The sequence below is a fragment of the Hoplias malabaricus genome, chromosome 2 (genome assembly GCF_029633855.1).
Source record: "Hoplias malabaricus isolate fHopMal1 chromosome 2, fHopMal1.hap1, whole genome shotgun sequence".
Classification (NCBI taxonomy): domain Eukaryota; kingdom Metazoa; phylum Chordata; class Actinopteri; order Characiformes; family Erythrinidae; genus Hoplias; species Hoplias malabaricus.
In genome coordinates, this window is record NC_089801.1 from 6,725,479 (window position 1) to 6,743,348 (window position 17,870).

Sequence of the window (17,870 nt, forward strand, 5' to 3'; positions counted from 1 at the left end):
GTATCGCTTTCTCACGTATCTGCGCGTGCGCACTCCAGTATAGCTTTGGGTGAATGTTTACAGCGCCGCAGCGCCCCTCGCAGGCCGTCCGTTCTCCAGGCGCCGGTGCATGTGCGCATGCGCACTCCAGTTCAGCTTTGGGTGAATGTTTACAGCGCCGCAGCGCCCCTCGCAGGCCGTCCGTTCTCCAGGCGCCGGCGCATGTGCGCATGCGCAGGACGCCATTTCGTGCACTCCCGGAGTTTAAGGCAGAAACAGCGGCGCCGAGTTTATCATTTTTCTCTTTAGCTCCGGTGAGTATTTTACCTTCCACAGCGCGCTTTAGTTTTTTGAGGTGATTTTTTTTTTTATTTTTCTATTTTTTTGCCTGAACTGATCTCTGGAGCTTTTTTGTGGGTTTTTATTTTTAAGGCCTTTTGTCGGTGTCGTGCATTTTGTGAATCCGAGGGAGGCGTGAGATGGCGCACAGTTTTTAATTTTTGTTTTTGTTTTGTTTTTCGTGTCAGAGTGGTTCTGAAGCATTGTGCTGAGGAGGATTTGTGGAAGGGACGAGTTTGGGTTTGGGTCGTTTTTTTCTCATTTCTCCGTGTCTGGGATTTATAGGAATCTTTAAAGTCTTTTAAATTTGAATTTTTACCTTTTTAAACGTGGGTTTTTCCCCTGGTGTGAGTCTGGTTTTGGACCCTGTTTTAAATGTCCTTTGCTGTGAGTGCGGTGTATTTTTGGAGAGGGATTTTTGCCCGTGTTTTTGAGCAGATGTCGGCGCCTCTGGATTAGAGCCTCTGTCCCGAACCGGACACTGCCTTTGTCTGTTTTTGCATGGACCTGCTTTTTAAAACATGGCTGTGTAACATTGTAGTGTATCATTGTTGTGTATGCGGTGAATGTTCCCATTAAAGAGACTTGAAGGTGAACTGCTGAGAAACACAATAAACTAGCCTTCCCTGCTGATCCCAGCCCGGTTCTCCTTTCTCTCCACCCCCTTAGGGACAGATTAGAGAAGAGCAGAGGTCTGTTTTCTGACCCGTGGGTTTCCCTCCACCCCACAGTTTGGGTCAGTGTCCTCTGCACCTGGTTCTGTCCACTGCAGGGTCCAGTTTGTCCAGATCCACAGCAGTAATGTTCAGTGAGGGGTTTAGACGGGGGCGGGTGGGAACACATCGAAGCCAGGGGTCTGTCAACGAGAAAACGTCAGACGTGTTCTGACCAGAGGATGGGGTTCACTGTCATAGCTGTTACCAACACACACACACACACACCATCAGGGATCAAGTCGTGCTCCCTGGGTATTCCACTAAGTCCTCAGAACATCTCTGGGTTTTCCATAAACAGACAGACTTGGACAGGTCAGTGGTGCTGTCTGTGACGGAGTCAGTGAAGGTGGTGCAGATGGGAAACAAGCAGCCATTTTGTTTACCTCTAAAATGACCAGTACCCTGCTTCCAAAATGTCCTCATAAACACAGTTGGAGTTTGTTACAATTCAGTTCCTAACTCTGAGCCGCACCTGTTTTAAATAAGGACATCATCACAGGGTTTAAAAGGGAACATTTAGCTTCTATAATGGAGTCGGTCCAATCAGAGGCGGACGGACCTGGTCAACACACACTGATTCACCGTCCGGCGTCTGCTCTCAGAACTAAGGCAGGTTCTTCTTTGTCTTGGTTATAAACTCAGACCTGGACCTTCATTTGAACTAAACTATCACTGTTTAATAACGACGACCCCTCCCCCTCTGAGTTCAGGACTGTTTTACCTTGCACTGCCCCGAGTGAATATGATTGAACTTTTTCACGTAACGTACTAAATCTGTGAGGTGTTTGTTAAAGGTGAAGACACCTGGTTCCTATTGTACCACAGTGAACAGTTCTCACAGCACATCACCTCCACCTCAGGCTGGTTTTAATGTGGGACAATGAACAATAACTCAATTCCTCATTAAGACCTGGCACAGCATTGATGAATAAGTGAAGCCCAGTCTGGAACAGACCTGAATTCAAAGCCTGGAAATATTATAAATATTTAAAATGTGTTTCAGTATGTTTCCTGATTCTTATTAAATAATAACAATGAAGCCTTTAACTCTGAGTTTTGATCCAGGTCCCAGGCCAGATCTTATAATGATACTGAGAAGCTAAAGGCTACGTCTCAAACAACCGCAGTGCTGTCTACAGAGCCACCTTCTGGAGGGAGGGAGGGATGTATAGGGAGTATGTATCTAAATTTACTATGAAAAAAAGACTTAATGGAAAATAAATTATAGGTTTAAATATTACAATAATCCAGTAATAATAATAATGAACACATTCTGTAGATAAATATCTAAATATCTTTGGAACGAGCAGCTAAAGAGCAACTGGCTGCAAATGTAGTATCTGCCTCCTCTTTATTCTCATGTATAATGTATTAATATTAAACTTTGAATCCTGTTCCTTCTTAACATTTCTATTATAAACAGGGTGTTGTGGATTATTCCTGACGGCAGACAGCCGTGTGTATCCTAGCAATGCAGGACGAGTCTCTGCCATGGAAGCGTGTCTGAGTAAGGAGATGGCAAGGCGTTGAGGTCTCTGCCTTCTGTTTCAGACACAGCAAGTATAAGGTCAAACCAGTGGCCATTGTAAAATCCTGGCCTGGAACCTGGATCCCAGATCTGGATTTGATGACCTCTGCTGTAAAGGGTCAGTGCTGTAGACTGGGTCACAGTAACAGGGAATAAACCAGCACACGCCCCTCCCCAGGACTGAGAACATTACAGTAATATCCTGTTGGGTTCTTTAAGGCGGTCCCGGTTCTGTTGAAGAGTTGATATGCTTTAGTTATTTTGCCTTTTTCTGTATTTCAGGATTCTGCTTTTAATTGAAACCTGTTATTTTTGTTCCCTCCTGCCTTTAGTTTTTGAGGCAGCAGCTTTTTGATCTGCGTCAGTAAGTCTTCTATTGTTCTGCTGTTCCTGTCCATCACCAGTACCAGACCGACTGGTCTTTTATAGTTTATAGCCTTTAGTTTTGTTCTCTCCTAAAGATAATAGACCAGCTGTAAATAATACCCTAGTGGAACAAAGCCGTGTCCCCCCCCCCCCCCCAACTTTTGGATCCGAAGATTTTGTTTCTGCGTAGCGTTAAAATCGTGGGTGTCGTGAATATTTACTGAGAAGTGTTCATCATCGTGGCTCGAACATGAAATATTCTACTCTCCAGTGTTTGGCAGTGGCTGTTTAATAAAGATGAAGGATAGTGTTCCTGTTAAACCCATGTGCCATTTAAGTCCAAAAGAAAAGAGATTAATATATTGTTCTACTCATTATTTTAACCAGTCCAGCAATTTATTACTTCCTCTTTTTATTAAACTACATTTACACAGTGTTGATTGAGCCACACACTTGGGGAACCTCACTTTATTCCTACTTCCTTACAGTTAATTTATAAATACGTTTCTCTAATGAAGAACGAGAGGCTAATGTTTGATGTCGTAGTTTAGTGATCAGTAAATAGTCAATATGCCGTTTTCAATTTTACATTCATCTACAAATAAACACATTATAAATAGTAGTGGATGATTAATGATTTTATAAAATGGAACAGTGCAAACTGAATGGGAATAGTTTTATATTTATACGTAAGCAAAGTAATAATTAACATAATGCTTAGTCCACGTCATATTTAAGCTTCTGGCATTATTTGGTAAATGTATCTTTTAATTAGGAATCATCGTTTCACCAATTATCTTTGTATGAATACGTTTTATTAATGAATTTATAATTCCACTGCACTCCTCTGTGACAGAATAAATTTCCTTGATTTATTTTACGTTATTGACCTCATTTAAAACAAAATATACGTTATGAACTACTCCATTAGCACCAGCTAATCATCATTTGTTTTCAGTAAGAAAAAAGGACAACCAAAAGACCGCCCTCTACAAACGATGAACTAAAAGCAGTGAAATCAGTTCCACATTAAACCACTGCATGAAATAAAACGCCAGTCTTTTGTTCATGAGCCGCTCTGGGTTCCGTTTCTGATTTAGTTTTGCGTTCAGCTGCTGGAGTTGAGACTCGTTATTTTTTTCTTTTTAAAATGATTACAGAGTTAATAAATTGCTGTTTGTGTTTATTTTGGGAAAATGATTTTGTCAGTGACATGGTGTGGACTTATGTGGAACACACATGGGCTTAAATAGTGCCACGGTATCAACCATCCATCCATTATCTGTAACCGCTTATCCAATTTAGGGTCGCGGGGGGTCCAGAGCCTACCTGGAATCATTGGGCGCAAGGCGGGAATACACCCTGGAGGGGACGCCAGTCCTTCACAGGGCAACACAGACACACACATTCACTCACACACTCACACCTACGGACACTTTCGAGTCGCCAATCCACCTGCAACGTGTGTTTTTGGACTGTGGGAGGAAACCGGAGCACCCGGAGGAAACCCACGCGGACACGGGGAGAACACACCAACTCCTCACAGACAGTTCCCGGGTATGTGTGAGTAGGTGAGAGTGTGTGTGTGTCTGTGTTGCCCTGTGAAGGACTGGCGTCCCCTCCAGGGTGTATTCCCGCCTTGCGCCCAATGATTCCAGGTAGGCTCTGGACCACCCGCGACCCTAAATTGGATAAGCGGTTACAGATAATGGATGGTATCAACCAACCCCAGGCCATTTCAATAAACAGCTTTATCTCACTCTAATTGTCGTGAACATTTTCAAAACTTTAGAGATTAATCTTGCATTTTCCCACAGATGTCAGTTACAAATCTGGTGAGTAACTTCTGAATAAACCTGAAAACAGATCTTGCTGGGTTTAATGGGTCCTCAGCATATTCTTTTTGCTCAAATCCCATTCTCCCAGAGAAAGGACAGTGTCCAGCAGCAAGACGTAGAGTCCAGACTTTAAATGGGAATGACTCAATCCTGTGAAATATTAGGAATCAAAGCTGTTTTTAAGCCACTGTACCTTACATTTCAGAGTATTATTCCCTGACGTTGTCCATGTTTAATGTGACAGATGCTCCCCACCAGAGAAAATCCCTATAAAACGATGATAAAGAAGGTAGAGGGTAAATCATCTACAAAGTCTGTGCAAAAGGATTAATGCTGTGCCTTAGCCCTGAGGGAGAGGTTTCTGTTTCTTAAAAGATACGCCTAGGGGGGGGGGGGGGGGGGGGGAATTTGGATATTCATGGGTTAATGGTTTCTGATGGTAGCAGGTCATTTATGTTGGGTTCTGCGGGATGTTGGTGGGGTGGGGGTGGGGCTGCTGCTGCATCATGACTCCTGGGCCATTGCTTTTTTTCAGCCACTAGGGGGCAGCAGTACTTTGCAGTGGTATAGTGTTGTTATTGTCAATGCTTCTGAACACCCGGGGTCACAACATTCACCTCTGAGCAGTATCACTCTTACCCAGAATGCATTGCTGAGCCGCAGCACCCAGTGATCAATAACGACCCTCTTCTCTCCAACAGAATCAGGCAGACAGACGACTCGACCTGAATTACAGACACAATGGAGTGAGTGCTGGCTATTCACATCCCCAAACATGCCCTTTACCTGTGCTACACACACACAGTAGATCTGACCCTGCTCCGTCGGGAACCGCCCTGCTCTCACTGCGACTCAGACACTTTTATAGAAAAAGGCCAGAAATCCTACTGAGAAACTGCAACTGACTTTGTTTAGAGCCACAGACTCCTCCCAGTTTTCCCCATCTTTTACCAAATAAAATGCTCTGTGAATCTTGTCCAAACTAAAGAGTTGCTGCCGGAGCAGAGTTTGCAGATGGAGCAGGATCAGCTCAAATGAAAAATCACCCCCACACTCTCACTGAACTGCACTGAAGCATCATACTGCATTTCACACACATCACTGACTGAACTTAGAGAGATGTTTAGGCAGAAACCAAGTAAACAGCGTTCCTCAGAACTTAGACAAAGTGTGGTGTCCAGATTTTGCCTCTTGGGTGTAATTCTGGAATGAAGAGACAGCGCAGAACATTAGGACTCCTTACTTTATTTATTTATTTGTTGAATGTCTCCACGTGCTCAAACCACGTCCAGGACCTCAGTACAACGGAGCGGAGGGAACGCTCAGACCTTTCTGTAAATCTGTGTAAGCAGACACTCCAGAACCCCAGGGCTGTCTTTTCAGAGCAGGAGGTGGAATTCAAACCACACCGTTTGTTTAAAGTTAGTCATAAGTTAAAAGCCTGAGTTGAGGTTGTAATCAGTGTCTCGTCCTTTTGACTCAGGAAGTGGTGTGAAGATGGTTCACCTGCTAAATACGGCCCTTTAGTGACGAGTCTGTCGGAGCTAACCCTAAACCCCAAACCCTAGACCTAACCCTAATCCCTAGATCCTAACCCTAAACCCTAGATCTAACCCCTAGACCTAACCCTAAATCTAACCCCTAGACCTAACCCTAATCCCTAGATCCTAACCCTAAACCCTAGATCTAACTCCTAGACCTAACCCTAAACCCTAGACCTAACCCTAAACCCTAGATTTAAACCCTAGACCTAACCCTAAACCCTAGACCTAACCCTAATCCCTAGATCCTAACCCTAAACCCTAGATCTAACTCCTAGACCTAACCCTAAACCCTAGATTTAAACCCTAGACCTAACCCTAAACCCTAGATTTAAACCCTAGACCTAACCCTAACCCCTAGACCTAAACCCTAGACCTAACCCCAAACCCGGATGGTTCCCATCGTACAGAAACCTTTGGAGTCCACATTGATTTTTTTGTTGTTTAGCAACGTTAGCTTTGCCACTTCAGCTCTAAAGTAAAGAAACATTCATCTGAACACAAAGATCATCAGGCCGTCTGTCACCAGTTTAAAGCACAAAGTCTCTGAAGGTGAAGATGTTCCTAAAAGTCTGCGGCTGATTCCTGCTCCAAGCTTCATTCACGTCGAGCTCCAGTTACTGGGTTTCTACACACAGCCCAGTCACACCCCAGTGTCCGGAGGGGGCCAAAAGCCTCTAAATGCCCCCAGCCCTGAGCTGCTGGTCAAGCCTCAGAGAGAGAACTGATTCCAGAGAAACAAACTCCATCCTCAGAACAGATGGGGCATCTCCTAAAAATGCAATAAAACAGGAATCTGTAGTTCACTTAATTTTATTTTCTACTTATTGAGTTTGTACTGATCTTTTTTTATTGATTTCCTTCTCTTCAAAAAACAACCACCACATCGTCCACTTTCACAGTTCAGAGTCCATTTCTGTTCAGTTCTGTAGCTGTCTGGGTGTCTAAGGGGATTTGATGATGGATGTAACGACCCAACAGCTCCAAACTAACTTCACCAACTCCCCAGAACATTTTTAAAGAGAGAATAGGACAGAACGTGTTTTCAAAGATAAATCTATTCGTTAAATATTAACAAATTTATAAAATGTTATGTCCAACGCAGACAAAGGGAATCTGCTGCCGTTTTTCAGTTTCCGTCTCCGAGAGTTCCCCCGACTCCCTGAATCGCTACACGATTCTGTGAAATGTAAATGATGACAGACCTGAATCCTTTGGGATCTTTTACTGAGAGACAATATCCTTGAACAGACTGAGGAACCACGACCACGACTTTTCTCCTCAGTTCTGAAAACCTCACTGGAACCAAGGCAAGTTCATTAGTGGAGCACCTTTTGTACACAGAGGCATTTCAGGGTGCTTTACAGGGACATCGTTAAAGCAGTAACAAAACCTAAATAATATAGAAATAAAAGCATAAAGGAAAACAAAGCCGAACAATAAAAGAATCAACAAATAAAAATGTTTCAAAGTTAAGATAAAACACTGAAAATAAACAAAATAAAAAATAAAGGGTTATAGGTAAACCGCATCTGTGGAACCTTCCAGAACCGTGACTTGTACAAACTTTGAGATTCTTTAGCCTTTGTCCAGCTGAGTGTATCGTAGGCGTCACGTTTTAAACGTCAGTTAAATGTTAGTGAAAACACTTTTCTTCATTTATCAGTGAAGTGAATGTATTATTAGAATGTGTCCCACCTTCTCTGGAAATGGGGTTAGTACCTGGGAGTGCACTGAAGAGCTCAGCATCAGACGAAGTGTATAGAGACCACTCTATTTACACATGGTCCTCTAAGAGGGGCCCATCATTAAAATGAAATGAAGATCCTTTAGAGCCGGCTCCACTGATAAAATCAGAAAAAGGCAGTGGTTAAAGCACCATATTTTACTCTGGATGTTCACTGAGGTTAAGCTCTACCTAATATGCCCTGCACTGTAGGCCTAGGGTTCTCTGCTCCAGTCTTTCGAGAACCTTAGACAGAAGAACCCTGTGCAGTCAGCTCTCGAACCCAGTGAGAAAACAAAGAGCCCAACACAGACCTGTACCACTATACGCAACTTAGAATGGGGTCCAAACCCCCAAACACCATCAGGAAGTTTCCTGACCTGGGATCCAAGGTTCCAGTCCTGGATTTTACTTTTACACTTCTGTTAACGTCAGTAATTCCAGAATCTGTGACTGGAAATGGGACTCTGAAGATCCTGGAAGCTTTTTCTTCCTACCTCCTGGAACATGCTACAAAGCCCAACTGACCTCGCATCATGAACCAATCAAAAACGAGCATCTCTTAGGTGACCTAACACAGCTGCAGTGTTCTCCTCCAAGTGTGTAGAACCAACCAGTGATGTCACTTTAGCTGGCTGCTTTAAATAATCTTTGCTTCAGTTTAAGATTATCACCAACAAACACTTTCTGACACGCCTAGATAACACACACACACACACACATAAATGCAGTTTATCTTCATGTTCTGGGAAAGGTACAAAAACACAGCTGATTATTATTTGGTGTGAAGAGGAGATGTGGATGAAGTTGTGTCTAAACGAGGATTAAAGGGCTGTGTATTTAATAATGATCCACATCTGCACAAACGTTTTATTTAAATCAGTATTAATCCATGTAACGATATTAAGATCCTGTTAAAGCAACTTTTATTTATTTTATTTGAAAGAGTTGTTGGTGCTTTTCTTGAGGAATGTCTGTCGTTTTTAACCCTTTGCTCCTGACAGTAATCATCTGGCTTTGAGGTGGAGAGCTGTTTCAAATCCTTCACCGAACAAACATTTACAACCACTGCACCAGGAGCAAAAGAGTAAACCGCCATTTCTCTTCACTGTTTTGAAGAAATATTATAAAAAGATAATCTATTATAAATGTTGTGAGTTTTGTCATTTTAAATGTGTTCTTTATACATATCATAAAAGTTACTTTTCTACTTCTTAGCCGACACTAGCCTCTCACGACTTGGTTCAGCTCAGATTCAGTTGGTGATGGGTCCCACTGGTGAAGTAAAGGTTAAAAAAGTTGACTCTCCTGAACTGTCATTCCCACATTCATCCTTTTCCTTTTATCCTCCGTCCCATCTCCTGTCTGTCTCTTCCGCTCTTGTCCAGCCGCTCGCCGACCACCAGCAGCCTCATGGCGAGTAACGTGACCAACAAGACGGACCCCCACTCCCTGAACTCCCGCGTCTTCATCGGGAACCTGAACACGATGCTGGTGACCAAGGCCGACGTGGAAGCTATCTTCAGCAAGTACGGCAAGATCGTGGGCTGCTCCGTACACAAGGGCTACGCCTTCGTGCAGTTCTCCAACGAGAGGAACGCTCGAGCCGCGGTGGGGGGGGAGGACGGGCGGATGATCGTCGGACAGGTCCTGGGTGAGCACGGTCCTTCTCTTTTTTATTTCAATCAGGAATGGGATCCACGTTTTTCATACGTCTCAAAATATTATCACGGAATACAGTAGAACTGTCGAGAGGACGTGTGTGTGTGTGTGTGTAACCCTGACCTAGACGTATTTAAGATTCCCGCCGAGATGACGTAGAGGAAATGGGAACAGACAGAACACATGGACTGGAATCTGGAACGAACTCTAGACGGATGAACACACGATCTGCAACAGACTGAGACAGAGAGAGAGAGAGAGAGAGAAAACATACACAGCGCTGCGTAACAGTGCACATCAGAACACAAATATGACACACCACACACACGCCATAAATAACGCCCTCATTTTGAGAAACATTTTTAAACACTGCTCTACGGTGGAACGTGAACCCTGCGTGAAGTCCTTATTCCGACTGGTTCCATTTGTCACTTATGGAACTATTGAAACTGACCTGTAGGTCGTCAGCATCGTTCCTGTGCTCCTTACTGTTACAGGGGAATCTGGCAGAAGAGGAATCCAGAGAAATCCACAGAAATGAAAGGTCAGGGGTCACTTGGCACTGTGTTAATCATGTGTTTTGTTTTGATTTGTCTTTGGGTCTCAGACATTAACCTGGCGGGGGAACCCAAACCTCACCGATCCAAAACTATCAAGCGCTCAGCGGGGGACATGTACAGGTTGGTCTCACGCCCCCTGTTTGTTTTACTGCAGATCTTTCTTTATATCAGCGGCGTTTCTTTAAATAAAATCCCTTACGTTTTTAATCCGCAGCTCTTCGTTTGATCTGGACTATGACTTTCAGAGAGATTATTACGACAGGTGAGAACACTTTTATTTTGTCTAATCTCTCTCTTCTTTTCAGTGGTTCCCTCTCTCTTCCAATGGGAACATTTCCCAAACCCAAGCACAGCACATATCCCTTCAGTAATTAGGTCCATTTTCTCTGAACCAGAGTCGGTTTGTTTCACTGGAGACTGTGGTTCTACAGAACACACTACACACAGCTTTAAAATACACTCCCCCTTTAACCAGAGCCCTGTGAGTTTATTCATTCCAGATTAACCCTTAAAACTCCGGTGTTCAGATGTGGACGCCTGCTTTAAATTACTGTTCTCCTTATACAACAAGTTGTGTGTGTGTGTGTGTGTGTGTATGTGTGTGTGTGTGTGTGTGTTTAGGGTGTACTCGTATCCGTCACGGGTGCCCCCTCCCCCTCCCCCGTTGTCCCGGGCTGTGATCCCGTCCAAGCGTCCGCGGGTCAGTGTGAGCGGAGGCAGCCGCCGAACCAAGAGCAGCTTCTCTACAAAGAGCAGCCAGCGCACTTCACGCACCAGTCAGTACACACACACACACACACACACACACACACACACAGTACATACCAACACACACACACAATTATGAGTGTATACACTATAGACTGTCTACCCTTTAACTCGTCTTTAACATACTCACAAGCAATAAGGAAATGCTGTGTGTGTGTGTGTGTGTGTGTGTGTGTGTGTGTGTGTGTGTGTGTGTGTGCAGTGAGGGCTGATGACCTGCAGACCATTAAAAAGGAGCTGACTCAAATCAAACACAAAGTGGACTACCTTCTGGAGAGTCTGGAGCGGATGGAGAGAGAACACAGCAAGAAATCAGGTAGAACACACTCGTGCACAAACACACACACACACACACACACACACACAGAAAGAGAGAGAGAGAGTCATAAACCTGTGCATATCCCTCTGTTGGATTTCAGTGATTGTTTTACATTAACACTACACACCATTACTGTGTGTACTCCTTCTTATTGTTAATTTAACTTCCCCCACCTCCTCGTTTAATTGCCCCCAGTCCCACGTTATCACCCCTCGCCCCAAGACCATAAAGCTCTCCGACACAGGCCTTGGTTTGATGATCTCATCCTGACTGTTTCCCGTTCAGAGGCGAAGAGCCTGAAAGCAGAAGAGACGTCTCCTCTGCACCAGAGCGCGAAGAAGGAGCGCGAGAGCTTAGAAATGAATGACTACGAGGAAGAAGGGGATCTGGAGGAAGAGGAGGTGAGTGGAGGGAGGGAAGGAGGGATGAGGAAATTCAGCAGACTCAAACGAACAAAACTAAGACATGAATGATTTAATAATAAGAACAAAAAAATGTAAAAGGCAGCACAGAGTGAAACAGCAGGATGTTGCCGTTCAGTTCAATAACAAACGCCTCGTCCCTAAAGAAAAACATCTGTTTAAAAAGGTGCTGTTTTTTTGTGGCCTCAGTTTGAACAGAAAAGGCTTGAGCTGAATATTTTTCACTCTTTTCCAGTGAAAGCTAGTTGTCCAACCACTGTGTGTTTATATTATTTCCATGAAATGGAATCCAGGTTTGTAAAAGTTGTGTATGAAATAAACAGGTCAGGGTTGCTGTTCCTGCGCGACGGTAGAACACATGATTGCTCTGGATTCTCACCGCAGTCACTGCTTCTTCAAAGAACTGTAGTGTTCCACTTGGCTTTGCTTTTGTTTTTACAACACACACATACTACAACACACACACTCACCAACACACACACACACATATTACAACACACACACTCACCAACACACACACACACACACATATTACAACACACACATACTACAACACACACACACACATATTACAACACACACACTCACCAACACACACACACACACACACATATTACAACACACACATACTACAACACACACACACACACACATACTACAACACACACACTCACCAACACACACACACACATATTACAACACACACACTCACCAACACACACACACACACACATATTACAACACACACATACTACAACACACACACACACATATTACAACACACACACTCACCAACACACACACACACACACACATATTACAACACACACATACTACAACACACACACACACACACATATTACAACACACACACTCACCAACACACACACACACACACATATTACAACACACACTCACCAACACACACACACACACACACACTCACCAACACACACACACACACACTCACCAACACACACACACACTCACCAACACACACACACACATACTACAACACACACACTCACCAACACACACACACACATACTACAACACACACACTCACCAACACACACACATTCTACAACAAACACGACACACACACACACTACAACACACACACATACACTCACCAACACACATACTACAACACACACACACTCACCAACACACACACACATACTACAACACACACACTCACCAACACACACACACTCACCAACACACACACACACATACTATAACACACACACACACATACTACAACACACACACTCACCAACGCACACACATTCTACAACAAACACGACACACACACACACTACAACACACACACACACACAAACACACACACACACTCGCACACAAACACTCACCAACAAACACACATACTACAACACACACACACGCACTCACCAACACACACTCACACTCACCAACACACACACACACCAACACACACACATACCAACACACACATACACCAACACACACACATACCAACACACACACATACCAACACACACATACACCAACACACACACACCAACACACACACACACACTCACCAACACACACACCAACATACACACATACTACAACACAAACACATACACACACACTCGCACACAAACACTCACCAACACACACACACACACTCACAAACACACACTCACAAACACACGCACACACGCTACAACACACTCACCAACACACACACATACACAACACACACACATACTACCGCAGTCACTGCTTCTTCAAAGAACTGTAGTGTTCCACTTGGCTTTGCTTTTGTTAGTTTGCTGCTCAGTGATTTATCTGTAGTTCGTCTGTAGGCACGTCCCAGTGGATTCTGCTGAAGGTAACACTGTAAAGTCATTTAAAACCTGTGTTTGAGAACATTACTGTAACCACAAGCATCGTGCAGGTGGCTAAAACGCTGAAGTGTAACATAAATAAAGAAAAAACACAAAGTAGAGTAGATGTAAAACACCATTTTAAAAGGAGACCACCTGCAGTGCAGTAAGACGAGGCCAGACCCTGAGCTGATGATAAAAGATAAAATGTAAAGTTTGTTGTTGTTTGTCGACAGAGAGTTTGAGTTTGGAGTCTGTGAGTTACTGACAGCATGGGCCGTGTGCCAGAGAGCTCTGTTAAATGATGATCTGTGTGTTTTCTCTGATAAAGATCAAGAGCCGGGACAGGGAGGAAGACGAGGAGGAGGATGAAGGGGAGCAGGAAGAGGGAGAAGACGATGGGGACAGCACTAATGGAGACCACTCTTAAACAGCTTTAGTTTGTCCTTCACACAAACGACGTTACACTAAGTGTGTCTGAACACACTCACACACACACACACCTCTGCATGAACACAGTTTACCTTTAACCTCAGTCCAGACACAGACGAGGAGGACACCTGAGACAGACCCCCGTCCCCTCAGACCCACCCCTCTCCCTTCACTTTATCTCTTTATTTCCTGGTGCTCTTCCTTGGATTCCTGCATATCCTCTGCACACATTCCCAACCATTCCACCTTCTGTTTCATTAATTTATTCAGTTTCTCTATCATTTAAAGATCCTCCCCCCTCTCATTTAGCCTTCCCCAACAGTCTTTGACCAGTAGGTGTCAGTACAGCTCACTTTTCAGTGCTAAAATCAACTGGTTTTGATTCAAAGCCAATTTTACAGGATTATTATCCAGAACCAGACGTAGGACATCAGCAGGAGGCTCTTAAAGGACTTTAACTTGTACAGAATATTCTTTTAATTTTCTGTGTCTCTGTTAGTAGTTAAGAATGTAGTGAGTTTAAAGCGGAGTGTAAGTGTCCCACAGCGCGATTGTGTTCGTCTCTTTGTTTCCACTTTGTTTTCATTTTCATGCTGTCCGTGTGAAACATTTCAATAAAACTCTGGACGTTTGAAGTGTTTCTTGCCTTTTTCAGGATTTCAGGTTTGACTCGTGATTAAAACACACACACACTCACCAACACACACACACACACACACTCACCAACACACACACACACACATACTACAACACACACACACACACTACAACATACACACTCACCAACACACACACACAAACACATACTACAACACACACACTCACCAACACACACACATTCTACAACAAACACGACACACACACACACTACAACACACACACACACTCACCAACACACACACGTTCTACAACAAACACGACACACACACACACACTACAACACACACATACCAACACACACACTACAACACAAACACATACTACAACACACAAACACGCACACTACAACACACACACAGCAACACACTACAACATACTGAAACAGTACAACACACACATACTACAACACACACACACTACAACACAAAACAAACAGCAACACACACAGCAACACACACACTAAAACATGAAACAGTGCAACACACATATACTACAACACACACATACTACAACACACAAACACATACTACAACAAACACACACATGCTACAACACACACACGGACACACATACTACAGCACACACACACACACTAAAACACACACATACTACAACACACACGAACACACACACACACACACCAACACACACACATACTACAACAAACACACACACACTACAACACACACTCACCAACTCACACACACACACACTACAACACACTGAAACAGTACAACACACACATACTACAACAAACACACACACATACTACAACACACACACATTTACATTTACATTTATGCATTTGGCAGACGCTTTTATCCAAAGTCACTTACAAAAGAGGATCTAACATTCGAACTACAGCACAATTTATACAAATTACCTTACATTAAGTGCAATATGCCAGGAAGTAATAAGTGTATTAAAGAAAGACATTCAGTGCAAAAGATACTCTCGGAAGAGCTGGGTTTTCAAGGATTTCTTGAATGCGGAGAGGGTTCCTGTTGCTCTGACAGTGCTTGAAAGCTCGTTCCACCAGCGTGGTACCAGAGATGAGAATAGCCTCGACTGACCTGTACGGGGGGTTGGTCGTGTTAGCTGGTGCTCCTTTGAGGAACGGAGAGGGCGGGCGATAACGTATGGTTTTAAGAGTCTATTGAGGGAGATGGGAGCAGAACCAGTGAATACTCTGAAGGCCATCATTAGTGATTTAAATTTGATGCGAGCAGCTAAGGGTAGCCAATGCAGCTCAACTAATAGGGGCGTGACATGTGCTCTTTTAGACTGGTTGAAGACCAGGCGTGCTGCAGCTTTCTGGATCATCTGTAGCGGTCTCACAGCACAGGCCGGAAGACCTGTCAGGAGGGCGTTGCAATAATCTAGACGGGAGATTACTAACGTCTGAACGAGGAGCTGTGTTGTATGTTGAGTTAGGTATGGCCTAATCTTCCTTATGTTGAATAGGGAGAAGCAGCACGATTGAGCTACAGCGGTAACGTGATCTGCGAAGGTCAGCTGGTCATCAACCATGATACCTAGGTTTCTTACAACCTTGGTGGGAGACCCTGATAGGGACCCTAGCTTGATGCTGATGTTGTGGAGAATAGCTTGCTTGGCTGGGAGGACCAGTAGTTCAGTTTTGGATAAATTCAATTGGAGGTGATGTTCCTTCATCCATGTAGATATGTCAGAGAGCCTTCCAAACATCACTTCATCTTCCACAGCAGTGACACCACAGCCTCCAGAGCCTTGTTCAGAAGCTACTTCTGATGGTTTTTAAAGGTACAACAGCCTCTGAAATAAACTGCTTTAGGCCAAGTTTGGGCTGAAATGTATGTTCTCAGTCGTCACAAGCTACGTTCACATCACAGAAGTGACTCAAATCAAGTTTTGTGTTTTAATGTGACCCAGGTCTGACTTTTTTTCCTTCAGTGCTGTGTGAATGCTCATATTTCCTGCATCTTGAGGCATGAGAATGCAGGCTGTGTCTCAAATGATTGTGCTCACTACACAGTGCACACTGATGAAACTATGGCTTCTGCTCCAAAAAATAATGCTCTCAGAGAATTTCAGAGATTTATATCGGACACGTTGTGCGCTGCTTGAATGTAGAAGCTGTTATTTACAAACTAGTCTTGAATTGCCACTTAATGAAGCCAGCGGAGCCACATAAACGTATCGGTGTGAGCGTGCGGCCTTTTCAGTGACAGATACATTCACGTTACAGACAGGAACAGGACACTCCCTGCTGTGAAAGCAAACTGTCACCACCCGCCACATCACATCTGAGCAAACATAAAAGAAAAACTGATTGAATTGTTTAATATGAATGGAGTGTAATGCATTCTGGGTATTGTAGTGTGAGTGGGTCAGCACAGCTGAGGAATATGGCTCTGTTCCAGAATCCTACATTACACTCGAATCCCCTTTTAATTACCAAACCACGTGTCTGCGTACAGCAGCGTGGACTCTTCTGTTCATCAGGATTTAAACTGGAGCTGAACAGAAGGCCTGCTCTTAGTTTAACAGTAACATAGACCAATACTCCTTTTGTCTTCAACTGAAGGCATAGCTTCTGATTTTTATAGAATGAAGTAAACTGGAGTCGTGCTGGATTCAGAAACAGACATGTTTTACTAGTGTCTTACATGGTTTGACAAGTTGGGACAAAATGGAAGCTGTAAAAATGTCTCCCTGTGTTCAGTTATGTAACCTGCCTTTGAGCCCAGCGCTGCACCCACCTCAGACTCTTACATTCTCCCAAGACTCACGTTTTACTGGATTCTGTTTATCCTGGTTTCACTGGGAGAACCTATGTTTTTCCAAAGCCTTGGACATCTCCCGGAGAGAAGAGGTATGGCTTTGAGGTTAAGAAAACATGGGAGTGGGCTGAAGAACAAGTTTGTCTGGACTTTACTGACCGTTCAAACGGTATTCCACCTCCAGCACTGGACGAGCGTGCGAGGGAATGTGATGTAGAGTCTTTAAAGCGTACAGTTCCCTCCCACAATCGCAGAGCAGGAGTAGTGCAGCGGATTAAACACCTCTTAATCAGGGAGTCACTTCTAGAACTGCGGTGGAGTTAAACGATCAAAACCAGACACTATCAGCACACAGGTTTGTCAGGTGCTCATCTGCTTTTCTGATTCTTTTTG

The 17,870-nt window shown here is 43.9% G+C and overlaps 1 protein-coding gene across 2 annotated transcripts; it reads left to right on the forward strand.

Moving 5' to 3' along the window:
• The first annotated feature begins 126 nt into the window (after nucleotides 1-126).
• LOC136686907 (heterogeneous nuclear ribonucleoprotein C) lies at nucleotides 127-14,652 on the forward strand. 2 transcript variants are annotated; one of them, XM_066660982.1, is made up of 9 exons: nucleotides 127-293; nucleotides 5,468-5,512; nucleotides 9,422-9,687; nucleotides 10,303-10,375; nucleotides 10,470-10,517; nucleotides 10,877-11,031; nucleotides 11,226-11,339; nucleotides 11,628-11,743; nucleotides 13,955-14,652. In XM_066660982.1, exons 2-9 carry the CDS (start codon nucleotides 5,508-5,510, stop codon nucleotides 14,051-14,053), a joined length of 876 nt encoding a protein of 291 aa, XP_066517079.1. In that variant the 5' UTR covers nucleotides 127-293; nucleotides 5,468-5,507; the 3' UTR covers nucleotides 14,054-14,652. The 2 variants fall into 2 exon arrangements, with proteins under 2 accessions (XP_066517079.1, XP_066517078.1); XM_066660981.1 differs by having other exon boundaries at nucleotides 183-293; nucleotides 11,538-11,743.
• Nucleotides 14,653-17,870: the final 3,218 nt, after the last annotated feature.

Bases quoted from the DNA above. Each gene is read 5' to 3' on its own strand.
- LOC136686907 (XM_066660981.1), top strand. The intron at 10,376-10,469 runs GTTGGTCTCACG...TTTAATCCGCAG, and splicing joins TCAGCGGGGGACATGTACAG to CTCTTCGTTTGATCTGGACT. The intron at 11,340-11,537 runs GTAGAACACACT...AATTGCCCCCAG, and splicing joins AGAACACAGCAAGAAATCAG to TCCCACGTTATCACCCCTCG.